Source organism: Heterodontus francisci, chromosome 26 (genome assembly GCF_036365525.1).
Source record: "Heterodontus francisci isolate sHetFra1 chromosome 26, sHetFra1.hap1, whole genome shotgun sequence".
Lineage (NCBI taxonomy): Eukaryota > Metazoa > Chordata > Chondrichthyes > Heterodontiformes > Heterodontidae > Heterodontus > Heterodontus francisci.
Window position 1 is genome coordinate 74,221,213 of NC_090396.1, and position 27,154 is coordinate 74,248,366.

The window sequence follows — 27,154 nt, forward strand, 5'->3', positions numbered from 1 at the left end:
CTCTTGCTAAAAAAACAGAATAGAAGATATCAGCTATTCACATTAGCTGCATCATGAAAGATAAGAAAATTTAAAAAAGAAAAAAATTGGAATGAAAGGGGAAGAAGGAGCTTAGCATCTTACCTTGGAGCAGAAATCAGGTGGAAGGGTCTTGGCACCAGTTAGTCTTTTCACTAGAAAAGCTTTCCAGTTTGTATATTTGTGTTGGATAGCTGGGAAGGGATTGAGAATGAAATTACACTGGATATAGAGTTATTGGACAAAAGCAAGCATTAACTCACAGCCCTTGCAAACAGAAAAATGGATCATATTCCAACCATACTTTCCACCCAGAATGCCCAAGTGAAGTTAGCAGCATACGTGTGCATCTACAGATACAAGATGACTGTTACTGTTTTCAGAAAGTCTTTTCTGACACAAGCATGAAGCTTTGACGTGGATTTTTTTAAAAATTCACTCTTAGGATGAGGGGTTCACTGGCTAGGCCAGCATTTATTCACCATCCCTAATTACTGTTGAGAAGGTAGTGGTGAGCTGCCTTCGTTAACTGCTGCAGTCCATATGGCGTAGGTACACCCACAGAGCTGTTAGGGAGGGAGATTTAGGATTTTGACCCAGTGACAGTGAAGGAAGGGAGATATAGTTCCTAGTTAGGATAGTGTGTGGCTTGGAGTGGAACTTGCAGGCGGCTGTGCTCCCATATGTCTGCTGTCCTTGTCCTAAGTGGTAGAGGTTTTGGGCTTGAACAGTGTTGTCAAAGGAGCCTTGGCAAGTTGCTGCAGTGCATCTTGTAGATGGTACAAACTGCTGTTACCACGTGCCGGTGATGAAGAGTGTGAATATTTAAAGGTGGTGGATGGGGTGCAAGTGGACAGTATTCCATCACACTCCTGACGTGTGTCTTGCAGATGGTGGACAGACTTTGAGTCAGGAAGTGGGTTACTCGCAGAATTCCCGCTCTTGTCGCCATAGTATTTATGTAGCTGCTTCAGTTCGGTTTCTGGTCAATGGTGACACCCAGGATGTTGATAGTGGGGGATTCCGTGGTAATGCCATTGAACGTCAAGGGCAGATGGTTAGCTTCTCTTATTGGAGATGGTCATTGCCTGGTACTTGCGTGGTGTGAATTTTATTTGCCACTTATCAGCCCAAGCCTGAATATTGTCCAGGTTTTGCTGCCGATGGATGTGGACTGCTTCAGTATCTGGAGGAGTCACAAATTTACAATATTCAGTACCAATCAACAAACATCCCTACTTTTGACCTTATGATTGAAGGAAGGTCATTGATGAAGCAGCCGAAGCTGGTTCGGCCCTGGTTCGGACAGTACCCTGAGGAACCCCTGCAGCAATGTCCTGGTGCTGAGATGACTGGCCTCCAATAACCACAACCATCTTCCTCTGTGCTAGGTATGACACTAACCAATGGAGAATTTCCCCCTCAATTACCATTGATTTGAATTTTGCTAGGGCTTCTTGATGCCGCACTCTGTCAAATACTGCCTTAATGTCGAGAGTAGTCACTCTCACCTCACTTCTGCAATCCAGCTCTTTTGTCCATGCGTGGACCAAGCCCATAATGAGGTCTGGAGCTGAATGGCCCTGGTGGAACCCAAACTGAGCATCGGTGAGCAGATTATTGCTGTTTCATTGGCTCTTGATAGCACTGTTGATGAAACCATCACTTTGCTGATGATTGAGAATAGACTGATGGGGTGGTAATTGATTGGATTGGATTTGTCCTACTTTTTTTTTTGTGGATAGGACATACCTGAGCAATTTTCCACATTATTGGGCAGATGCCAGTGTTGTAGCTGTACTGGAACAACTTGGCTAGAGGCGCAGCCAGCTTGGAGCACAAGTCTTCAATACTACAGCCGGAATGTTGTCAGGGCCCATAGCCTTTGCAGTATTCAGTGCCTTCAGTCATTGCTTGATATCACACGGAGTGAATCAGATTGGTTGAAGACTGGCATGTGATCCTGGGGCCTCAGGAGGAAGCCGAGATGGATCATCCACTCGGCACTTCTGGCTCAAAATGGTTGCAAATGCTTCAGCCTTGTCTTTTGCACTGATGCGCTGGGCTCCCCCATCATTGAGGATAGGGATATTTGTGCAGCCTCCTCCTCCAGTTAGTTGTTTAACTGTCCACCATCATTCACAACTGGATGTGGCAGGACTGCAGAGTTTTGATCTGATGCGTTGCTTGAGGGATCGCTTAGCTCTGTCTATCGCATGCTGCCTCCGCTGAAGATGCAGCATGCATGTAGTCCTGTGTTGTAGTTTCACCAGGTTGACACCTCATTTTTACATCTGGCTGATGCTGCTCCTGGCATGCTCTCCTACACTACTCATTGATCCAGGGCTGGTCCTCTGGCTTGATGATAATGGTTGAGCGAGGGATATGCCAGGACATGAGGTCACAGATTGTGGCCGAATAAAATTCTGCTGCTGCAAATGGTCCATAGAGCCTCTTGAATGCCCAGTTTTGAGCTGACAGATCTGTTCTATCCCATTTAGCACAGTGGTGATGCCACACAACACAATGGAGATTATCGTCAGTGAGAAGACAGGGGTTTGTCTCCACAAAGGCTGCAGTGGTCACACCTACAAATTCTGCCATGGATAGATGCATCTGCGACCGATGATTGGTAAGGACCAGGTCAAGTAGGATACACTCCAGATGATGGAAACCCAACTTGTAGACACACCCCAACAAGCATGCTCCTGTCAACCAAGCCAGCTGAGAAAAAGCATTTAAACGCCAGCAAGCCACTTACCAAAAACACATGGGAGCTGGCCCAAGTTCTGTCCAAGAACCTCAATCTGTCCTTGGAATGCAGGCCTTTGCAGCCTCAAACATACCAAGTATTCACAAATCATCTGGTTGCATCCAGTAAGATGAAATATAGTGAGACTGGTTCCATGTGCCCTGAGTGGATCATGGAAGGACTTCTGCAAGCTTACTTGGAATAAAATGGAACCAGGTGAGTGCGGTCCCACCCAGCTCAGACAGTAGAAAGGCAGTTGGAGAAGAATGACGTGATCAACTGTGTCAAAGGCTGCAGACAGGTTGAGAAGGACAAGGAGGGCTAGTTCATATTTGCCAGTCACATAGACAACGTCATTTGTGACTTTGATAAGAGCTATTTCAGAACTGTGGCGGGGAGGAAACCTGATTGGAGGGATTCAAACATGGAGAAAGATGGGTACAGACTTGGGAGGAAGGGAAGGTCGGAGATGAAGTGTTGGTTGGAAGGACAGTGGGGGTCAGAGGCTGTTTTGGAGGAGGAGCAGCAGGTGACAATAGCAGATTTAAAAGGAGAGGGATGGTAACTGAAGAGAGAAATGCTGAAATTTCAGCTAACATGAAGATCAGTAAGAGAAGTTAGATGGCTAGCAGTTTAGTGGGAACAGGGTCGAGGGAGCGGGAGGTGGGTCTCACTGAGAAGGAATGAGGGCAGACAGGAGCGAAACTAGAGAAAGATGCAAGTTCAGGGCTAAGGCAGTGGGAACTCAAAGTTTGGACCAGTGGGCTAGTGGGAGAGGGAAGTGGCAGAGGCAGCTAATCAGATGGTCTCAATCTTAGAAGTCGATGAGTTGCTCGCACCTACTGTTGGAGGCGAGGGCGGAGGAAACAGGGGAGAGGGGTTTAAGGAGATGGTGTGCAGCAGAAAAAAAGCCAGGGTTATGTTTGCATTCCATGATGATCCTGGAATGCGTGAATGACACTGGCAAATAAACCATTTTATACTATAAAAGAGGAACTGCCATAGAATACTTACTGCGAGGAGTAACCAAAGGCTTGCCACTAGTTGCACACCAGCCAACTGGATGGACATCAGAACCACATAAATTGCACCAGAAGTCGAGACTAGAGTCATTGTCAAAACCTTCATAACGGAGCAAAGCCTTGTAACCTGCAAGGAAGGGCATTTAGAAAAATTCAAGGTAATCAGGCAGAGTCAACATGATTTTGTGAAAGGGAAATCATGTTTAACCAATTTATTGGAGTCCTTTGAGGGAGTTACATGTGCTGTGGATAAAGGTGGATGTACTGTACTTACATTTCCAGAAGGCATTTGATAAGGTATCAACAAAGGTTATTACAGAAAATAAAAGCTCATGGGGTAGGGATAACATACCGGCATGGACAGAAGATTGGCTAGCTAACAGGAAACTGAGAATAGGCATAAATGGATCATTTTCTGGTTGGCAAGATCTAAGGAGTGGTCTGCCGCAGTGATCTGTGCTGGGGCCTCAACTTTTTACAATTTATATAAATGAATTGGATGAAGGCACCGAAGGTACAGTTGCTAAATTTGCTGATAACACAAGGATAGGTGGGAAAGTCAGTTGTGAAGAGGACATAAGGAGGTTACAAAGGGATATAGATAGGTTAAGTGAGTGGGCAAAGACCTGGTAAATGGAGTATAACGTGGGAAAGTGGGAAATTGTCCACATTGGCAGGAAGAATAAAAAAGCACATTATCTAAATGGTGACAGACTGCAGAGCTGAGATGCAGAGGGATCTGGGTGTCCTAGTGCAAGAATCACAAAAGGTTAGTGTGCAGGTACAGCACGTAATTAGGAAAGCTAATCGAATGTTATAGTTTATTGCAAGGGGAATAGAATACAAAAGTAGGGAGTTTATTCTTCAGCAATACGGGGCATTAGTGAGACCACATTTGCAGTACTGGTCTCCTTATTTAAGGAAGGATGTAAATGCATTGGAGGCAGTACAGAGAAAGTTTACTAGACTAATACATGGAATGGGTGGGTGGTCTTATGAGAAAAGATTGGACAGGATAGGCATGTATCTGCTGGAATTTAAAAGAGGAGGAGGCAACTTGATTGAAACATACAAGATCCCGAGGGGTCTTGACAGGTTGGATGTGGAAAGGAGGTTTCCCCTTGTGGGAGAATCTTGAACTAGGGGGTCACAGTTTAAAAATAAGAGGTCACCTATTTAAGACAGATGAGAAGAATTTTTTTCTCTGAGGATCGTGAATCTTTGGAATTCTCTTCCTCAAAAGGCAGTGGAAACAGAGTTTTTGAATATTTTTAAGGCAGTGGTAGATAGATTCTTGATAAGCAAGGGGTGAAAGGTTATCGGGGGTAGGTGGAAATGTGGAGTAATCAGTTCAGCCATGAACGTATTGAATGGCGGAGCAGGCTCGAGGGGCCGAGTGGCCTACTCCTGCTCCTAATTCGTATGATCGTATGTAAAACAAAATTCTCTATTTGAATCCAAGATATTTCAACAAATTTTTGGTGCAGTGCACACTGAACTAATCAATGTGCAATGTGGTAAGACCTAGCTTTGCACTCATATCACCCCATCCAGCTAAGATGTCAATCTCAGCCATGTTACTGCAGTAAAGCACAGATCTCTTCCCACAGAGAGCAAAGTCCATTCCTAAGCCACTGCTGCACACCTCTGTTTCAAAGCAATTCTGCCCGAGTTCTGGGAGAAGCTCGTCCACCACCCTGATCAACCGTGCTACAAGGTATCAAGACCAGGGAGAAAATACATGTTCTCCATCCTCCTTCACTTATCGTGGGGAAAGCATGACAAAGAGAAGAAGGGATTTAACAAATATACATCCCCTTCAGCAGGTTTAAACATACTTGGAGCAATAGAAAATGCAGTGCCTTTCATGACCACTAGACATCTCAAAATGCTTTATAGCCAATGAAGTATTTTGAAGTGTAGTGACTGTTGTAATGTAGAAAACATGGCAGCCAATTTGCGCACAGCAAGCCCCCACTAGTAGCAATGTGACAATGGCCAGATCATCTGTTTTTGTGATGTTAATTGAAGGATAAATATTGGCCGGGACACTGGGAAGAACTCCCTGGCTCTTCTTTGAAATAGTGTCATGGGATCTCTTAGTACCACCGAGACAGCAGACAGGGCATTGGTTTAATGTCTCATCAGAAACATGGCAAACCCAGCACTGCAGCACTCCCTCAGTACTGCACTGGAGTGTCCGCCTTGCTTTTTGTGCTCAAGTTAAGGAGCGGAACTTGAAACTGGAACATTCTGACAGGCGAGAGTGCTAACCACTGAGCCACAGCTGATTAGAACAGTTCAGATTGTCTGTCTGTAACTGGAAAGCAGTGGATGTTTGGCAATAACTATAGAGACACGAAGTTTTAAAATAAAAGGACAATTAAATGACTCATTGGTATGTCAAGACAGCAAAGATTATATGCTGTGTTAAATCTAGACCTGCAGCTCTTATGCTGACATACAGTCCAGTAAACAGCACCATCTTTACGCTCTTGCTTCCTAAGTGGTGAGGATTGTTCAAGATGGAGCACAGAAAAGTACATTTTAAGCATTCTTCATTCAAATTGCAGCCCCACTTTTCAACATCCTGCTTTCAGCAACCAGAGATAGGACACTTGCCCACAGCTGCTCTCAATGTATTACTCCAAATCAGTTGGACACCAACACTTTTTCTCCGAGGGCAGGAGAGTTCCTTCCCCTTTTCCCAGCAAGAATAACCAAGCAACAGCCAAAACTCAACAGTGAGAAAATAGTTGAAATGACTAGGCTGCAAACCAGACAATCACTACTCAGGCACTACAATACTATAGTGGATGTACAGAGATGGCTTTCCAAAAGTCCTTCCACAACTTAACACACAAAAGGTTGATACACAAGGATTCATGGAGTTGGGGGTAATGTGGAATGGTTAATGGACAGGAAGCAGAGAGAGTAGGGATAAACAGGGCATTTAAGTTGGCAGGCTGTAACTAGTGGAGTGCCTCAAGGATCAATGGTGGGGCCACAGCTATTTACAACCTATATTAATAACTTAGATGAAGAGACCAAGAGTAATGTATCTAAGTTTGCTGACAATACAAAAGTAGGTGAGAATGGAAGCTGTGAGCTGTGATACAAAGAGACTACAAAAAGATACAGACAGGCTAAGTGAGTGGGCAGCAAAGTGACAGATGGGGTATAATATGGGCAATGTGAGGTTATTCACTTTGGTGGCCGTTGATCTAGTCATAGTCCAAAGGACCAAAAGCATCTCATGCCATTAGAGAGACAGTTGGTAATGTATAGCTTGTGGGTCACCACTCCACAAGCATAGGACAAGGCGAGGCAGCAGACCTCCATGCACTATCACAGCTGGTATGGGGATTGAACCCACACTGTTGGCATCTTTCTGCACCACACTCCAGCCATCTAGCCAACTGAGCTAACCAAGTCCCCATTCACTTTGGTAGTGAGAATAGGAAAGCAGAATTTGTTTCTTTTTTTAAAAAGGCATGAAGCTGCTAATGTTGTTGCTCAGAGGGACTTGGATGTACACATAGAAGGATCACAGAAAGTTAGCATGCAGGTACAACAAGCAATTAGGAAGGCAAATGGCAAGTTGACCTTTACTACTAGTGGATTGCAGTACAATAAAAAAGTCTTGCTACAATTGTACAGGGCTTTGGTGAGACCATACTTGGAGCACCGTGTGCAGTTTTGATCTCCATATTTAAAGGGAGGATATACTTGCATCGGAGGCAGTACAGCAAAGATTCACTAGATTAGTTCCCAAGTTGGGAGGGTTGTCCTATGAGAAGCTGAGGAAATTGGGCCCGTGTTCTCTGGAGTTTAGAAGAATGAGAGGAGCTTTTCTCATTGAAACATTCAAGATTCTGAAGGGGCTTGACAAGGAGAGTCTGAGAAGCAGTTTCCCCTGGCTGGGAAAACTGGAACATGAGGGCACAATCTCAAGATAAAGAGCCGATCATTTAGGACTGAGATAAGGTGGAATTTCTTTATTCAAAAGATTGTGAATCTTTGGAATTTTCCACGCCAGAGGGTTGTGGACGCTCCATCGTTGAATATATTTAAGGCTGAGATTGATAGATTTTTGGTCTCAGGGAATCAAGGGATATGGGGAGCAGGCGGGAAAGTGGAGTTGAGGCAGAGGATCAGTCATGATCATATTGAATGACAGTAGGTGCAAAGGGCCATATGGTCTACTCCTGCTCTGATTTCTTGGTTTGTTCTTATAACCATCAGGAGTTCTTATATGTAGCAATGTCTCAAAACCACTGTTGCCAAAACATGCATTTGGACACACCTGCTAACTTTATGATGCCTGCAATCCAGAAGACCTTGGTAGGCAGGTTGCAATCTGTGTTCGGAACTTCCACCCTGACGCCCTCTGCAATGTCTCCCCAGTGAGTCCCCATAGGTACCTGTTTAATAACAAAAGGGAGCAGTGTTAAAGATGCTGCATTCCAAGTTATGTTTGTAAATGTATATGGTATAGACTATACAAGTTGAGCAATTAAACACATTAGCTCAGTTATGGATGTCACTGGATTAAATCCTTCAGTATGCCTAGAACAGAAGTACACAAGGATTCAAAGTCAACAGGCCCTGCTCCATTATTGGGCTTCAACAAAATTAGTCATACTAGGTAACTTTATCAGTAAAAGAATATTTGCATGAGCCATACAGAGAGACTGGAGAGGGGTGGGGGAAAAAAAGAGATGGTGAAAGAGAGCAATAATTGGACACAGACACAGCAAGGTGAGAAAGAGTGAACAGACTGAGGAGGAGAGTGTTAGAGAGTGGAAAGCAGCAGAGAAACAGTTACAGGAGACTTGTGTTCATGACCAATGCCACAGGAGACCAACTTGTTTAAAAAAAGTAAATTGATGAGAAAGATTACAAGGCAGAACCATAATTGAAGGGTGCAGATGACATCAGAGTCTTTTTTTATACTGCAACCTTATCAACAGGATATTTTTAAGATGTACATACAATGTTTTTAAATATTCAGTCTGCTTGTGAAATTACTGGTCTATTGTAAACGAACTCACTGCCAGCCATCTATTAAGCCACACATTTGATTATATCCCTTTGAGATTCCTCTGACTGTATTTTACAATTAAAACTCCAGAGGAAACAATTACATCCAATGGAGTCACAATTGCGTCTTCGGGTGAACAAAATTAAGCAGCTGATAATCCTGCAATCTCAGCACAACTTTCCAGAGAATTACTACACAGTAGTCTGGATTAGAAGAAAAATGGCCACAAACAACCGCTGTAGGAAAGGAAGGTGAGGAAATCAAAGCAAAACTGATAGCTCATTGGGGGCGTGTATATAATATACATTTATAATATACATAATATACACAACACAGAAGTCCTCGAGGCAGCCAACATCCCCAGCTTGTACACACTACTGAGTCAGCGGCGCTTGAGATGGCTTGGCCATGTGAGCCGCATGGAAGATGGCAGGATCCCCAAAGACACATTGTACAGCGAGCTCGCCACTGGTATCAGACCCACCGGCCGTCCACGTCTCCGCTTTAAAGACGTCTGCAAACGCGAGATGAAGTCCTGTGACATTGATCACAAGTCGTGGGAGTCAGTTGCCAGCGTTCGCCAGAGCTGGCGGGCAGCCATAAAGACAGGGCTAAAATGTGGCGAGTCGAAGAGACTTAGTAGTTGGCAGGAAAAAAGAGAGGCGCAAGGGGAGAGCCAACCGTGCAACAGCCCCGACAAACAAATTTCTCTGCAGCACCTGTGGAAGAGCCTGTCACTCTAGAATTGACCTTTATAGCCACTCCAGGCGCTGCTTCACAAACCACTGACCACCTCCAGGCGCGTATCCATTGTCTCTCGAGATAAGGAGGCCCAAAAGAAAGAAAGAATATAATATATACCAATATTGTATCAAGCCACAGATGCCAGCATAGTCCCACATTCAATGCAAGGTTTGTGCTAAGGTAGCTGATGTAAAGAAAGGCCACCATGGCTGTGTAACTGCTCCATCCAATACTCCAGTCAGGAACAGCATGGATTACTCACATAACATTAGTAAGCCATTCAACCCCTCTGGCTTCTCTGCAGCTCCAATCAGTGTACCCACCTATGAATCAAAAATCTATCGAACTTAGTCTTGAATATTTCAAGCCTTTTGGGAAGCGTTCAAGATTGTGAAGTGTTTCTTGATTTTACTCTTAACTGACCTAGTTCTCATTTTAAAGGTTATGCCATCTTGTTCTGGATTCCCCCAAAGGAAACAGCTTCTCTGCCATATCGAATCCCTTTATCATTTTAAAATTTTTTCTTCTTTCATGGGATGTGGGCATCACTAGCAAGGCCAGCATTTGCTACCATCCCCAAATGCCCTTGACAACTAAGTGGCTTGCTAGGCCATTTTAAATACTTCAATTAGATCACCCTCAGCCTTCAAAACTCAAGGGAACACAGATCAAGTTTAGGCAACCTGCCACCATAATTTAACTCTTTCACCCCAGATATCATTCTGGTGACTCTGCACACTATCACCTTCCAAGGACAAGTAGACACAATGTAAAGCTCGCTCAGCAGTGCTCCATCCAAATCTATCAGGGCAGATACAGCATGGGATAGATACAGCAAAGCTCCCTCTACACTGTCCCAAACACACCCAGGGCAGGTACAGCACAGGTTAGCTCCCTTTGGACTGCCATATGGCACACTGCCATTTCCTAGTGTATTTATCCTTGTGACCCAAGCGAGCTTCTATAAATTAATGGCAGTTCATTTTTAAACAACATTCATGTTCTTCAGGAAAACTCTATATTTAGGTACAGTGACTGGTGTAACGTACAGGTTAATAAAACAGAATTCTACTCACGTGTTTGAAGCAGCTTACAGGTGCCCCAGTAAATTTATTGCTCCAAACATACTGACCCCAGTCAAAGCCTTCCACAGTGACTGCTGTAAAATGATTATACAAGTAGTGAAAAAACAAATTGTAGCAACAGCCTTTCAATTAACAATCGCCATCCCAGGGCACAACGATGTAACGTTAGCTAATTGGGAAGAATTATCTGGGAACAGCACAACGCTTTTCTTCTTTTCTGACATTTACCCTACTCAAAGCTTTGATTCTTGCTGGGCTACAGTTAGGGCAGTCACCCACCTCAACATTCCATGCCAAATTGGCTGTTATATGTGTGAGGCTCAATAGCGAGCTGGGTGATGTGGGGGGGGGGGGGGGGGCGGGAGGGGGTCCAGTGTGGAAATCCAGATGTCGGCTTAGCTCACTCCTCCCCTCACCAGTCGTGCACTCCCAGCATGAGATCACCAGCTGGCCAACAGCAGCAGGCACCCTGGCTGGATTTTCTTTTGCCAGCCCAGGTATGCAGAAGCCAATTGTGGCTCCTCTACTGCCACCATGCTCATGATTGATCCTCCACTTTTGCAGAGAAACCAAACTTGGGATCTTATTAAGCTGTATGGTTCAGCTATTCACTGGGTAAGCTTGCTGACCCACACAGGATGCAGCAGAATACTTCAAGGACTGAAGAGTCCTTGTTCAGAGTGGTCCAGGTGGACAGCTGGATCCCACAAAGATCAGTGCTGGGACAACCGTTGTTCACAATTTACATTAACAATTTAGACTTTGGGAACAAAAATGCAATTTCTAAACCTGTGGACGACACCAAATTGGGTGGGGAGGGGTTATAGTCAATACTGAGGAGGACTGCAGCAAATTATGGTATGTTAATAAACTCTCAGAATGGGCATATAATTGGCAAATTAATTCCAACATAGATAAGTGTGAGGTGTTACACTTGGATAAGAAAAATGAGGAGGCCACATATTACTCAGAAAATAACAATCTAAATAGGATAGAGGAGCAAAGGGATCTGGAAGTACAAATACACAAATCACTAAAAGCAGTGAAGCAGGTTAATAAGACCATTAAAAAATAGCAAATCAAGCACTGGGGCCTATTTCTAGTGGGATAGAATTGAAAAGTAGAGAAGTTATACTAAATTTGTCTTGACCATTAGTCAGACTGCACTTTGAACACTGTATACAGTTCTGATCACCATATTATAAAGAGAATATAGGCAACGCTTGAAAAGAAAAGGCTGAGGGGTGACTTAATGGAGGTTTTTAAAATTATGAAAGGTTTTAATATAGTAGACAGTGTTTCCATTTGTGGGCAAGAGCAAAAATAGAGGAAATCAATGCAAGACTGTAAACAAGAAATCACATCAGGAATTCAGAAGAAACTTCTTTACTGAGGAGACGGTGAAATATGGAACTCGCTACTATAGGGAGTAGTTGAGATAAATAATATAGATTTAAGGGGATGCTTGATAAACACATGAAGGAAAAGGGAATAGAGGGCTATGCTGATAGAGCTAGAAGAGCAAAGATAAAAGGAGGCTCAAGGTGAGCATGGACAAGTTGGGCCCAATGACCTGTTTCAATGCAGTATACTCTAAGGAATTCTGCATAAAGAACTGCTTCTGTTCAAAAGGTTATGTACATAAAAATGCACCTCAACTTTTAACCCTTCAATAAAGGACCTGCTATAGTTCAACTCCTTGCCACCAGACTGCCTTGGTGACAGTGACAGGAAGAAACATTGTTTCTTGAGTGTTGGAGGGAACTGAGAGCTTGCGCCAGCCTTGGAGCTGAATAAGCCTAGGAAAGCATGGTACCAGCTGTGTGAGGTACATGTTCATGCTAAAGGATCACCATTTCTGGTCTTTCAGTATGACAATCATGTAAACAAGCCAGAAAAGGAAGCCCACACAGGATTCTTTTTTAAAATATCAAACATCTGAAAGCTCAGAATACACCAAGTTTTAGCTGGACTGTTAAAATTAAAGATATAAACAAATGGAAAAATGTACAAGAATTCAGCCAAGTTTTCCAAATGTGCCAACAGTTGCTTGAACTTTTTTCCTCCCCGACATACAGTTTTCAGCATAATGCAAGGTATGAGAGATGATGCGTCACCTGCTTTACTCTTGGTTTGGTTCTGTTGTAGGCTTGCCTGGTACTGTGCGTAAGCTGCTAGTTTCGCCACTAAAGGCTGTTTCTGTAAAACTTTTGCCTTCTTTGTTGGAGGTTTTCCCTGTTTAGAAGATAAATAAGCACAAGTGACATATATTGTCTGATCCAGCCCAAATTAAATGGACCTGATAGCAATTACTGGCTGTTAGTTTTGCCACTATAATTGTGCATATGGATTCCTCCACATTAACAGACTTGGGAGCTGAAGCCAGACTGTCCAGTACTAGATATGAATCCTTAGTGAAAGATTCCTCAGTTTGTTACATTAACCAAAACACTGACCGAGAGGAATTTCATACAATGTGCTAACAGGTTTCTTGCAAATAATGTCTATCACAATGCCAACCGTTCTTCCACAAAGCATTCAATAACCACTGTTTAGAGGAAAAACAGCATAAGAGAACTAGCAAATCTTCAAAACTTTATTTCAAGAGTTACTGTAACAATTCTCTAACAGTCAATATTTAAATACTGAGCTCTTTGGTACATTGAGTTAGTTTTTTGCAAAGTGGCTTCAGGTCAAGAGATCAAGGTAAATAGCGTCTTCAACACTTTGCTGGTGACAGTGCTAAGGATTCCAGAAGGAATGATTGAGTGCAATTGGCAAAGGAGAAGACAATTTTGAGGATTACAGATGAGGAAATGAGGCTGCAAGGACAGTTACTAGAATGAGAATAAGGCAGAGGAACATGGATTGTTCGAGTGCCGATTTAATTGAAATGGTGATCTGTAGGAACTGCACTCCAGGGGAAAGATGTAGATGTACCGGAATCACATCCCATAAGCTTTAACCCAAGGGAAGAGGGCCAATTTATTAAAGGGATACATCCTAAATAACCTCTGTTAGCACATCTGGTTTACATCTCTCTTCAGTGCAGCTTTCAACCACAAAATTTGAGAGGGGGGGAAACTGAAGAGAAACTCTGCTGTAACTGATATTAGAAGTCATCTCATAGTAAATCCCTGAAAATGACTAAAATGCAATTACGCCTATTAGCAGTATCACTGTGTAATCAGATCCATATGTGAAAGACATGGTTCAAAACATTGCACAAGAGACAGTCCAGAAAATCACTGTCAAAAGCATCAACTGTAAGCAATGACTTTTAAGAGCTCCATGTCATAATTAAAGCACAAAAAACAGCTCTTCTAAAAGAGATGATAGCTATTCTCCCCTCCTGAGACGACTGTGTGCCATTTTAAATAATCAATGCGACAGCACAACCAAAGAGGAGGTAGATAGATTTTTTAAATACTGGGGAGTTGAGGGCTCCGAGGAGCTGGCACGAAAGAAGAATTAAGGTCTGGGGCAGATCAGCCATGATCTTATTGAATGGCAGGGTACTCCTGTTCCTATTTCTTATGTTCTGATGTTTAGTGACAAGAACTGCAATTGTAGATACAGTTTATAAATACCATTGGAAAGCTAAAAGCTATAACTGCTTCACTGCCTTAATGCCACTTAAAAGGGCAAGGAGTATGTCAAAAAACTTCATACCAGCCTAGGTGCTAACTGAGAGCCATCCAACCTCAAACAGGCTCTGTTGGCTATGTATTGCTGCATAGTCAAAAGTCTGGCTTCCATAACAGGAGACTCTACAAAACTGAAAGCAAAGAAAAGGCTGGGACGGAAGGAAACTTGAGATGGCAGGTGGTATACGAGAGACAGAAAATTTTAAAAAAGCAAATGTTCTATTATATACACAGGAGATTGAAAGAGTACCTGAAGTCTAGCTAAAATGCTGGCTTTTTTTGAGTTGGAGGAGTAGCTTCTGGAGCAGGAAACACTGCAGAATCGCTTGGTCTTGGAATAAAAAGCATCTCTCACTCCGACCATCCCACACATCTCACAGGTGGCTGAAGAAAACAGCAAAAACCAGAGAACATCAGAAGCAATGATGAGAGCTCACCAGTGACATGGAGTCATTCTGTCTTTGTTTCATCATTTAAACGGAGCACACATTACAGATCACTTTCACAAAGCACAAAAAAAAAACTGGACTAGGCTTCACCCTGGGTCACCCTGGAAAACTGCCCTTTGCGCTCGGGGACCTAAGTTCAATTTCATCCCAGCCTGATTGGGAAGCAGCCTTCTCAAACGGCTGGTTGTAAAAAGCCGCAGAGTGAGTTGGAGCAGCCGCAGTCCAGCTACAATTAGCCATGGGTTGACAGCACAAACTATCCCAATTGGTCAATCTTACTCAGGTAAGCCACAACAATGGAGAAAACAGGCTATACTTCACAAATTGGAAATGGGAATCTCATGTAACTGTTATTTTGGTTTAGTGTTGTGTATTTGCCAGGCCTGGAGGCTGGTAAAGATCTGGCTCCTACCCTTAGCAGACCCAGCAGATATACCTTAGCATTACCACCTTCTTGCACAAGACCCATGCATTGGACCTGGCAGCATTGCCAAGGTGCTAAACCAATGTAACAGCAGTTGCTGATAACTTAAGTGCACAGAGTTAAATGGGTTCCATTCTCTTGCACAATAAAAAGTGCGATTTTCTCCCTCCCTGCAAGATTGTTTATTTTAAAATTAAACCTAAATGTCCAATTCTTGTTGTTTATTGTGCTATAATAGCTTGAAAAACTCTTTACGTTCAACATTTTTACAGTAAAATCTTCAGTCACATATAGCAATAACTGATCCAAGTACTGCCAGAGGAAGGTAATCTTTACTGTCTACAGAAAGTTGGGAGGGGTCTGTACTTTTGGGCCAGTATACTAGTCCAAGCCTGCAGATGAAGTCATCAGCTGCATAATCACACTTAGTTTTCTGATTACAGGATCCAATCCAGCTGAACACTGTGCAAAGACAGCAACAATGAAGCAAATACTGGATTTCTCCTCAAAACATTGCTCACCTGCTTCAAATGACTGGCCTTTCTAGATTTGATAAATTGTCAACAAAATTAGATACATCTGTGCTCAAGAATTAAATATAATTTACTTTTTCCAATTGGCAACAACTTCTGATACTGTCAGGGATTTGGCATCTGCAGATCAAAGAATGGACACAACATAAAGCCCCTTCAAAAATAGCCGATGTTCTTCAACCATCAACCTCCGTTGCAACAACCACTTTTGTCCATTAGCCCTCCCATAGCCTCTAAGAAAAACAAGCAATGCAGAGAGTAGTACGCTGTGGACCTGCATCCACTAGGTAATTGGCTGAGACAGCATCAAACCCATTTCAGTGTGGATTCCTGTAGCCAGCTGGAAGAAACTTCCTTATTAGTGCATTTGAATGCAGTGAAAAAAACTGGAGTCATCAGCTCAACAATGCTGCTCTGCTTCTCCCCTGATGGAAACCCAGCTTCACTAACACCATCTCAACCTCCCTCCCACACCAAGCCTGATTCCCCATGAAATCAGCCCTCAATGCTCATTACTAAAGGAGCTCATTCCTATGTTTGGGAAAGGACAATGGGTTAGAAACTTCACTTTCACCTTTAGAACAGTGTTCAAGTCGCCTCATTCAAATCTTTATCCCCATGGGATTCCAAGAGGTCCAATGGGGACATTCCCAACACTTCCTGCCTTGCTGGTCTGTTTCAATTTTTTCCGGAGTTAGTTGTGTGTGAGACTGCAACGACATGTCGATCAAACAGCTGAATTGCCCAGAGACTTCACGCTCGCTCATGAATTTTGAAAACTTTTTTTTTAATATATCAGGCAGTTGGCAAATCTAGCCTAATTCATTCATTCTGACTAGACACAGGACACACCATAAATTTCACACAAATGAAATAGACTACTGACATGGGTCACTGGCTTTGGGTGGTATTTGGAAACCTGATTCTATGAAACAAGCAGAAGGCTAGAAGCTGGAGAACTGAGGACTACTACGTGTTTGGACTGAACATTCTTCATAATAGGGTGAATGGGAAAAGCTGGCTCCAACAGTATTCTATAAAGTGAACTCCAATCCACATCATCTTGTACTAGCCCATGAGAAGGACTAACTATGATACAAGAGAGCGAACCAACTGACTGACCCATTCCAGATTTGCCATCTGGGTACGTGTAGACTTGTCCATTGGTTTTGATAAGTGGGAGACTAGCTGGTATTGAGGTAACTTCCTCTTCACTCTCATCAGAGCTTGAGCTGCTGCTGCTGTCCTCACTGCAGCTGTCATAGCCGTCAAACATTCCAAATGAGTCCCTCCTCTTCCTCTCTGACCGTGGTGAGTGCTCAGTCTGCAAACAAATTAGAAAACATTTTAGTGTGCACAGCAATAGATATCCCACACTTTAACAGCAATATAGTTTTTGCACTCCTCGCTTGGGCATTCATACATCAAGACTGAATGACTTGTTCCCAACTTCCATTAATCCTACTCAAACCAACCACTTGGAGTTGACTAAGTGCATCTTGAGTGCTACAACCATCCATTTTTCCTCCCTCTGCTCAGCACATCCCCATCAGAGCACAGCAGGAAGGTGGCAGCCTTGAACCTCAGCTGGTATCACCTTGTACTTCGGTGTGAACGAGGGCAGTAGAAGGCAGTGAGCCCACCAGATTGAAAAGTACCTCGTTTACATTCTACACGCATCCTTCATACCATAGCAGAAGGACAGCAGTTAACTACGATATATCACAGATGTACTTCTCAACAAGAACAGGATTCCCAAGTAATAATCGGAAAACCCTATGAAAACTGCCAAACATAATGAAAAGCAAAGCTAATGAAACATTACCTACACATATACATCCAGTTTAAAAGCAAAGTATAATCAACACTAACCTTTCTTGGTTCATTGCTCTGTAGCTACATAGTAGCATGATCACAATCTGTAAATTCTGTCCATTTCTCTGAATGGCTGGCAATGCTCTGGTCATGCACTTCTCAGTGTGCATACAACAGTACCATCAGACACAGAGAGCACAATTTCCAAAAAGACACCCAGAACTTGTTAAAAGACAGAATCGGTGGGGATTTGCTAGAGTTCCACAGCAAATGGTACATTCCTGGGTCAAGGATCACATTAGCAGCTCACATTAAGAGTACGCTGAGAGCACTTCAGTTTGTTGAGTACAGCACACAGACTGCTTTCCATTCACATTTTAAAAATTACTCAGCAGTTATTAGAAACTGAAGTGAATTTTTTTTAGGCCTCTGCTTTAAACAAAATCACAAAGTACAGATGAGGACATGCAATCAGCCCATCAAGCTCAACCGGTCAGGGAAAGCCCCAATCACATCAAACTATTCCTTCCCTACCATACCCAGACAGCATTCAGATATTAAATCGCTCTTGGTCTGAAGAAGTGCTAGTCTTTTACCAATTTGTAACTATTTCCTCTCATCCTCCAGTTGAAGTTTAATTTAAAACTGTGCTTTTATACCTCCCTAAGATCGCCTCAAAATGCCTCCTTTCAAAGCTCAAGAGTCCAAGTCTTTCTAGTCTAACTCCATGACTCAGTTACCCAACACCACACAGTTCTCTGCAACTCCAGACCTGGGAAGTTACCCTGTGTACTGGCGACCAGAGCTACATACAGCACCTGAGGGGTGGCTCCGAGCGGAGAAGTTTCCTGAAAACAGTTTTCCCTGACAAGACGAGTTTCTGCTGGAATGCCATTCCACTCTGAAACATCACCCCAAGTGCCCATTCTTCATGTGTGAATACCTGCAGGCAACTCCATCATGAAGGGCTGTGCTCTTGAAATACATATATTCTTACAGCAGGGGTCACTGGACTGCAGTTAAATCTTGGATCATTTTTCATCTCCCAAGAACAGGAAAAACAATGATAGTAGCCACACCCAAGATCAGCAAAAGCAACATGGACTTGGGCACCTCATTAGTTTTATGGCTCAATATCAGCTCACCCAGTCCACTGAGCCGAAGTGAGTCAAGAGCTTAAAAATTCACAGCCTTTGGACCCATTCAAGAAAACAAATCCCAAATATTATATTGGGCTGTGGTGTCTCATCTTAGTGTGCTTACTTAGTTCCCACAAGATTTGCTCAATGAGTGATACCAATGACTAATGCAGCAGCTTCCAAATAACAGAACGCACAAGCATCTACTGCCCACTGCATTATTAATGCAACTAACCTGTATACAGAATTAAATAATGACTATATCCAAATGAAGCGATAGTGTGGTTATGGTACTGAACTAGCAACCCAGAGGTTTAAAGTTCAAATATCACCGTGGCACGTTTTGAAGTAACCCAGTAATTTTGTGGACTTGCACAAGGTGGAAATGGAATGAACATCAAAACTACTTCTTGTAAAAACCCACCTGTGTCTCAGGGCAGGGAACCTCGTCACCCCTACCTAATATGACAAATGTATGACTCGCGATCCCACAGTACATCAGGGTAAACAACAATGGTCAATGTAGCATTGCCCACATCTGAGAACAAATACAGTCGGATATAAAAATCTACCACACTGCCTTAGTTTGGCATCATCTGCAAATCTGAGCAACTTAGATTGTTCTTTTGAATCTATTTCAGAAGCAGTAGGAGTCCCAGTAGATTTCTAAGTCGCATCACTCAATGCATTCCCCTGGCCCAGATCAGTCCCATGATGAGTACTTGCTACAACTTATTATCCACCTTCAAGTTTTACCTAGGATACCCACTGCACGCAGAACTTTGTTAAAAGAGCAACAAGAATGATCCCAATTGTCAACAAAGTGGGCTGTAGAGAAAGAATACAGCTTGAGCTGTACTGTCTAGAAAGTTGTAGGTTAAGGAGCATTGAGGAACATAAAGTATCAGGCAGCACAGATCAAGTAAATCTAGAAGATTGCTGCAAGGTTAGTCAAGCTGAAAGAAACAATAGGATAGGAACAGAGATGATAAATGGTTGAAATGATCTTCCAGATAAGACAGTAGAACCTGATGTTGAGAATGTTGATGCAGTTGGACTGGTTGCATTAAAACATTGCAGCCTAAGCTCAGCAGACCTTTCCTCATTATGTTCTTTTGCTCCTTCTCAAACTGAAAATTTCTGAATTTACATGAGCAGGCTGTGCTGTGAAGCAGGTTTCTAGCACAAATGATTGATTAAGCAACTTCTGAGCTATGTTACAAGTGAGTTCAAGTCAGTCTCAAGCAGAAAAATAAAGTTATCGACTGGCTTGAGCTCAGAACACCCCTTCATTCACTGAACTGCATTCTCTTGTTCTCCCACCTCAAAATGATTCCAAGCCCGAGGGTATAAAATGGGTCATTTTCTGGTTGGCAAGACGTAACGTGTGGTGTGCCACAGGGATCAGTGCTGGGGCCTCAACTTTTTACAATTTATGTAAATGACTTGGGTAAAGGGACTGATAAAGGGATAAAGGTATGGTGCTAAGTTTACTGATGACAAAGATAGGTAGGAAAGTCAGTTGTAAAGAAGACATAAGGAGGCTACAAAGGGGTATAGATAGGTTAAGTGAGTGGGCAAAGATCTGGCAAATGGAGTATAATGTGGGAAAGTGTGAAATTGTCCATTTTGGCAGGAAGAATAAAAAAGCATATTATCTAAATGGTGAGAGATTGCAGAGCTCTGAGATGCAGAGAGATCTGGGTGTCCTAGTGCATGAATCACAAAAGGTTAGTATGCAGGTATAGCAAGTAGGAAAGCTAATAGAATGTTATCATTTTTGCGAGGGGAATTGAAAGCAAAATTAGGGAGGTTATACTTCAGCTGTACAGAGCATTGGTGAGACCACATCGGGAGTACTGTGTCCAGTATTGGTCCCCATATTTAAGGAAGGATGTAAATGCGTTGGAAGCAGTTCAGAGAAGGTTTACCAGACGCTTATCAGGAATGGGCAGGTTGACTTATGAAGAAAGGCTGGACAGGCGAGGCTGGTGTCCGCTGGAATTTAGAAGAGTAAGAGGTGGCTTGATTGAAACATATAAGATCCTGAGGGGTCTTGACAGTGTAGATATGGAAAGGATGTTTCCCCTTGTGGGAGAATCTAGAACTAGGGGGTCACTGTTTAAAAATAAGGGGTCGCCCATTTAAGACAGATGAGGAGAAATTTTTCTCTGAGGGTCATGAGTCTTTGGAACTCTCTTGCTCAAGAGGCGGTGGATGCAGAGTCTTTGAACATTTTTAAGGCAGAGGTAGATAGATTCTTGATAAGCAAGGGGATGAAAGGTTAATAGGGCTGGTAGGAATGTGGAGTTGAGGTTACAATCGGATCAGCAATGATCTTATTGAATGGCGTAGCAGGCTCGAGGGGTCGAGTGTCCTACTCCTGCTCCTAATTCATATGTACCTATGTAAAAATTCATCTTGTGCCCAATTCCAGAGTCAAAATTAATACACGTACCTGAACAGTGAAGCTTTAGAGAATATTAAAAAAAAGGGAAAGAAAGAGCAGTGAAAGAAGCACACTTCCACAGAGAAAGAGGAGCCTCTCAAGTTATTTCAGTTCTGTGTCATTAACCTCCCAATTGCCAGACTTCAGTAGAGGCACAGGAGCAGAATACCTGCCCTATCAGCCAGTGCACAGTGGGACAGACATGCCAAACAATTGTTTTCCCCTAAAAGTGTCAGCATACCAAACTTCTATTATGGGCATCAAAAACATCTGATTCATTCACAAGTAAAGTTAGTGAGCATCAAATCAAGAAAATGTGCTTTCATTCAGTTCCAAACTTCACTACAGACGCTGGAAAACTCAAACCGTTCATTACTGAACATTTAAAGAAAAGTTAAGTGGTTAGCACTAAAAGCCGTGACTAATTCAGAAACAGATTGATGCTCACTTGCATGAGACAGGGTGGCACAGGTATGAGGAGAAAAAAAGTTTACCAGGTGTGCAATTACATTTCCCTGAAGCTTCTTTCTAACAGGCCACTACAACATGAGCAATAACTTGCTCCACAGCACTCAAGCAACTAGCCAATATCAGCAGGACGAGTGATATTGAACAATCAACACAACTGCCCCCAAGAACCAGTCTCCAGGCCATCCACAAGAGGCTCAAAAAGACTCACTCTTCCTCTCTGCAATCTGTGCACTAATAAATTACAATTAAAAAGTGCTGTTAATAAAATTACTTTCAAGAGTAGTTTGACCAACAAACTACTGATCAGGAGATGCAAAGACACAACAGATGATACAATTCCATTATAACTGGTTTGCATTGATCATGAACTTTTGTCTTAATATTTAACCAACACTAAAAACTTTTATTGTGCAAGAGGACAAAACATACCACATACACATTCAGCAAGTATTTTGCTTACAAAGTACACTAATTCACTTGAAATAAAAAAAAAAGACTCTGGATCATTTCATTTCTTTGCCTGTCAGAGTTTCTATTTTCAGCTCTGAAATTTTGAAGAACTATATAACAGAGGGAACAATACATGAAGTACGGAATGAGGTCACCATGCTTTCAGTGAATACAACGGCAAGCAGCCTGCTCCTAGGACCCCACAAATGCTGATCTTCAGCAAATTCATTAAAAAAGGCACACAACTGCAGCCCTCAACAACTTCAGGTCTGACAACACGTGTGTGTAGTGCCATTAACATAATAAAACACCCCCAGAAGCTTCAGAGGAGCATTATAGAACAAAAATGTCACCAAACCTCATAAGGAGATATTAGGTCAGATGACCAAAAGCTTGGTCAACGTGGTAGGTTTCAAAGGAATGTCTTAAAGAAAAACAAGGTGCAGAGGTGTAGGGAGGGAATTCCAGAGCTTAGGCCTTTGGCAGCTGAAAGCATGGCCGGCAATGATGGAGTGATTAAAACTGGGGACGCTCAAGAGGCCGGAATTCAAATAGCACAGATATCAGAGAGTCGCGAGGCTGGAGGACATTATAGAGATAAGGCGGGGCAAGACCTTGGAGGGCTCAGAAAACAAGGATAAGAATTTTAAAATCAAGAGGTTGCTTGACTGAGAGCTAATGTCAGTCAGCGAGTGCAGGGCTGATAAGCAAACAGGACTTGGTACGAGTTAAGACATGGGCAACAGAGTTTTGGATGGCCTCAAGTTTGCGGAGGGTAAAAGATGGGAAACCAGTCAGGAGTGCATTAACATAGTCAAGCAGATGAGCTGACACAGGGCAAAGTTGAATGTTGTTACATTAGTGGAAATGAGCAGTCTTAGGTGATGGCACGAATATGTGGACAGAAGCTCTTCTGGGGGGTCAATTACAACACCAAGTTTAGTCTCAAACAGGGAGAAGGTTGGAGTTGGTAGCTAAAGAACAGAATTTTAAGTGGGGACTGAAAAGAATGGCTTCAGACTTCCCAATATTTAATTGAAGGAAATTTCTGCTCATCCAGTACTGGATGTCAGATAAACAGATTCAATAACACAGCAACAGTGGAGGAGTCAAGAGATGTGGTGGTGAGGTAAAGCTGGGTGTCGTCAACATACACGTGAAAGCTAATGCTGTGCTTTTGCACTACGTCACCGAGGGGCAGCATATAAATGGCAAGTAGGAGAGGGCCAAAAATAGATCCTTGGGGAAAACCAGAATTAACAGTGCAGGAAGGGAGAAGCCATTGCAAGTGATACTCTGGCTACAATTAAATGGATAAGAATGGAACCAGGTGAGAGCAGTCCCACCCAGCTAGACGACAGTGGAGAGGTATTCAAGGAAATGGTGTGGTCAACCTGAAGACAGGTCGAGAAGGTGTAGCTTACCTTTGTCACAATCATATAAAGTTGTCATTTGTGAATTTGATAACAGCAGTTTCGGTACTGTGGTAGGGCCAGAAACCCGATTGGAGGGATTCAAACGTGGAGTTCCGAGAAAGATGGGCATGGATTTGGGAAATGACAGCATGTTTAAGGAACTGAGAGGAAAGGGAGATTAGAGATGGAGCAGTAGTTTGCAAGGACACAAACCCATGACCTTTACCACCTGGAAGGTCAAGGACAGCAGTCCCATGGGAAAACCATCTGCAAGTTCCCCTCCAAGTCACACACCATCCTGACTTGGAACTATATAACCGTTCCTGCACTGTCGCTGGGTCAAGATCTTGGAACTCCTTCCCAAACAGCATTGTGAGTGTACTTACACCAGACGAACTGCTGTGGTTCAAGAAAGCAGCTCATCACCAACTTTTCAAGGGCAATAAATGCTGGCCTTACCAACAATGCTCACATTGCAAAAACAAAGGTCAAGGGTTTTTTTTCTTTTGAGGAGAGGAGCGATGAGGGCAGATTTTAAAGAGAGGGATAACACCTAAAGATAGCAAGCGTGGGGATCTGGAAGGGAAGTTGGGTGGTCAACAGTGTAGATGGCAAACAGTCATCGACCTGAAAGGTTAAATCTTTCTCTCTCCACAAATGTTGCCAGACCTGATGGGTGTTTCCAGCAATTTGTTTTATTATCCCTTAACAACCCTATTTAGGGAAATGCCAGATCATATGGTAGAAATGACAGATATGCACCGATACCACTGCCAAAATGCATCCTAAAGCTCAGAGACACTAGATGACTAGATTTTCTTTTCAAATTTAGAAAAAGGAGACTGATACCCAAGGTGCAGGACACCAAGGCGTTTATAATAAGCGCAAGGTAAATGGACAGTGGTTAACTAACAGGAATCTCGGTTATTAGAAGTCTCAAGATTACAGAAAGAAGGGATGGAAATAGCTCCACATAACTGTCTCACCAGTCCAAAGTCTTTTACCTTTCTCAGGATGTTGGGAACGCTGACAAGACTACAGAAATTGTCCATCCCTGCTGGGGTGGTGGTGGGTCTTCTCTGTCAATTGCTGTAGTCCTTGTGCTAATACTGCTCCCACAACAGCAGGGAATTCCAGGATTTTAAACTCAGTGACAATCAAAGAAAGACCATATATGCTCAAATCAGGATGGTGTATGACTTGGAAATGATAATACTCCCATGATCTTGTTAATGTTTAGGTTCACAAGGCTGGGGTGTGCTCAGTATCCTGTAGCTCGCAGCTGGGATGAGTGGCTTGTTTCAGTGCTGTAAATTCTATGCAACACATACTGCAACCACCCTGTGCCAGCGCACTATTCAGTCGGATGCCAAGAACACTGATCAAGCAGACTGCCCTGTCCTGAATGGTGTAGAGCTTCCAAGTGAGTGGTAAGTATTCTAGCACACTCTTGACTAAAGCCTCGCACATGACCCTGTAACCATGTTGTTGCTATGAACTACTTTAGCTTCTGGTCAATGGTGATCCCCAGAACTTCTCAAAATTCAGATAACACAAACCAATAGGCAATTTTTAATCACATTTGGAAATACACCGAACGTGTCAGAAAGCTCAGTTCTCAAAAATATACATCTGAAACATCAGCTTGTCTTCTTCAGATACTTGCTGACATGACTACTTCTAGCATTTCAATTTTGTATCAGTGTGTTGTACATAGGAGTTAAGATTCAGTGTCATCCTAAGATGCAACAGTGCGACCCATTCTTCCACAGCTCACACTTCAATGCCTTTGACATGTAATCACGACTGTCATGTAAGAATGCGTCCATACTTGGAATAGATCCTGCCACTGTAATGACACCTGCTTTTGTGACCTCAGGGTGCAATTACAAGTGCAACAAGTTTACATAGCAGCTCTTACCACAAGTGTAGACAAAGGAACAGATGAAACAATGAGAGAGTAAAGCTCAAGATTGTTAAATAAAAGGAAAATACTGCAGATGCTGGAAATCTGAAATAAAAACAGAAAATGCTGGAAATACTCAGCAGGTCTGGCAGCATCTGTGGAGAGAGAAGCAAAGTTAACATTTCAGTTCAGTGACCTTTCATCAAAACTGACAAAGGTTAGAAATGTAATAGGTTTTAAGCAAATAAAGTGGGGGTGGGGCAAGAGAGAACAAAAGGGAAGGTGTTGGTAGGACAGAGGGTCACAGAATAACTGACAAGGTGGTCATGGGGCAAAGGCCAAAACAAAGTGTGTTAATGCTGTGGTGAAATACAGAGCGTTAGTGCAGAGAGGATGTTAAATGACATTTAAATATCTTTATATTCTGTGTTCATAGAATGAAGTAGCACAGAAAAAAGCCAACCATCACATATGTGCCAACTCTTGGAAAGACTTTTCTAATTCGTGCCACACCCCTGCAAATTTTTCCCCTTCAAATATTTATCCAATTCCTTTAAAAGATACTTTTGAATAAGTTTCCACTGCCCTCTCAGACAACATATTCCAGATCACAATAATTGCTGCACAAAAAGAATTCACCTCAACTGCACTATTTTGCCAAACACCTTAAACCTCTCTTCTGCCAGTGCAAACAGTTTCGCCTTATTTACTCAAACAAAATCATTCATAATTTTGAACACCTGCACGAAATCTCCCCTTAACCTTCGCTGCTCTAATTTTTAGAGATTCATTTTTATTTGTACGTAAATCAGAGTGTCTGACTGAACTGAAGCAGCAGTGCCTAGCCAGGCTGGAAAACAGCCGGAAATAAAAACACAACTGAGTTTAAGGGGGTGGTGGTGCTAGAGCTGGAGGGGGGGGGGGGCTGGTGTTGCTGGAGCTGGGGGGGGGGGCTGGTGTTGCTGGAGCTGGGGGGGGGGGGGCTGGTGTTGCTGGAGCTGGGGGGGGGGGGGGTGCTGGTGTTGCTGGAGCTGGGGGGGGGGGGGCTGGTGTTGCTGGAGCTGGTGGGGGGGGGGCTGGTGTTGCTGGAGCTGGGGGGGGGGGGGCTGGTGTTGCTGGAGCTGGGGGGGGGGGGGCTGGTGTTGCTGGAGCTGGGGGGGGGGGGGCTGGTGTTGCTGGAGCTGGGGGGGGGGGGCTGGTGTTGCTGGAGCTGGGGGGGGGGGGCTGGTGTTGCTGGAGCTGGGGGGGGGGGGGCTGGTGTTGCTGGAGCTGGGGGGGGGGGGGCTGGTGTTGCTGGAGCTGGGGGGGGGGGGGCTGGTGTTGCTGGAGCTGGGGGGGGGGGGGCTGGTGTTGCTGGAGCTGGGGGGGGGGGCTGGTGTTGCTGGAGCTGGGGGGGGGGGGCTGGTGTTGCTGGAGCTGGGGGGGGGGGGGCTGGTGTTGCTGGAGCTGGGGGGGGGGGGGCTGGTGTTGCTGGAGCTGGGGGGGGGGGGGCTGGTGTTGCTGGAGCTGGGGGGGGGGGGGGCTGGTGTTGCTGGAGCTGGGGGGGGGGGGGGGGCTGGTGTTGCTGGAGCTGGGGGGGGGGGGGGGGCTGGTGTTGCTGGAGCTCGGGGGGGGGGCTGGTGTTGCTGGAGCTCGGGGGGGGGGGCTGGTGTTGCTGGAGCTCGGGGGGGGGGGCTGGTGTTGCTGGAGCTCGGGGGGGGGGGCTGGTGTTGCTGGAGCTCGGGGGGGGGGGCTGGTGTTGCTGGAGCTCGGGGGGGGGGGGCTGGTGTTGCTGGAGCTCGGGGGGGGGGG

The 27,154-nt window shown here is 43.9% G+C and overlaps 1 protein-coding gene across 9 annotated transcripts in view; it reads right to left on the minus strand.

Moving 5' to 3' along the window:
• The window catches only part of mbtd1 (mbt domain containing 1), a 65,703-nt gene that overhangs the window by 36,464 nt on the left and 2,085 nt on the right, over positions 1-27,154 (minus strand). For all 9 annotated transcript variants that reach the window (XM_068058598.1, XM_068058594.1, XM_068058592.1 and 6 more), the window contains exons 2-8: positions 16,841-17,042; positions 14,563-14,696; positions 12,783-12,900; positions 10,657-10,739; positions 8,099-8,216; positions 3,785-3,919; positions 124-212 (exon numbers count right to left, since the gene is read on the minus strand). In XM_068058598.1, coding sequence (XP_067914699.1) covers positions 124-212; positions 3,785-3,919; positions 8,099-8,216; positions 10,657-10,739; positions 12,783-12,900; positions 14,563-14,696; positions 16,841-17,042 — 879 coding nt within the window. The remainder of the gene's footprint in view (positions 1-123; positions 213-3,784; positions 3,920-8,098; positions 8,217-10,656; positions 10,740-12,782; positions 12,901-14,562; positions 14,697-16,840; positions 17,043-27,154) is intronic.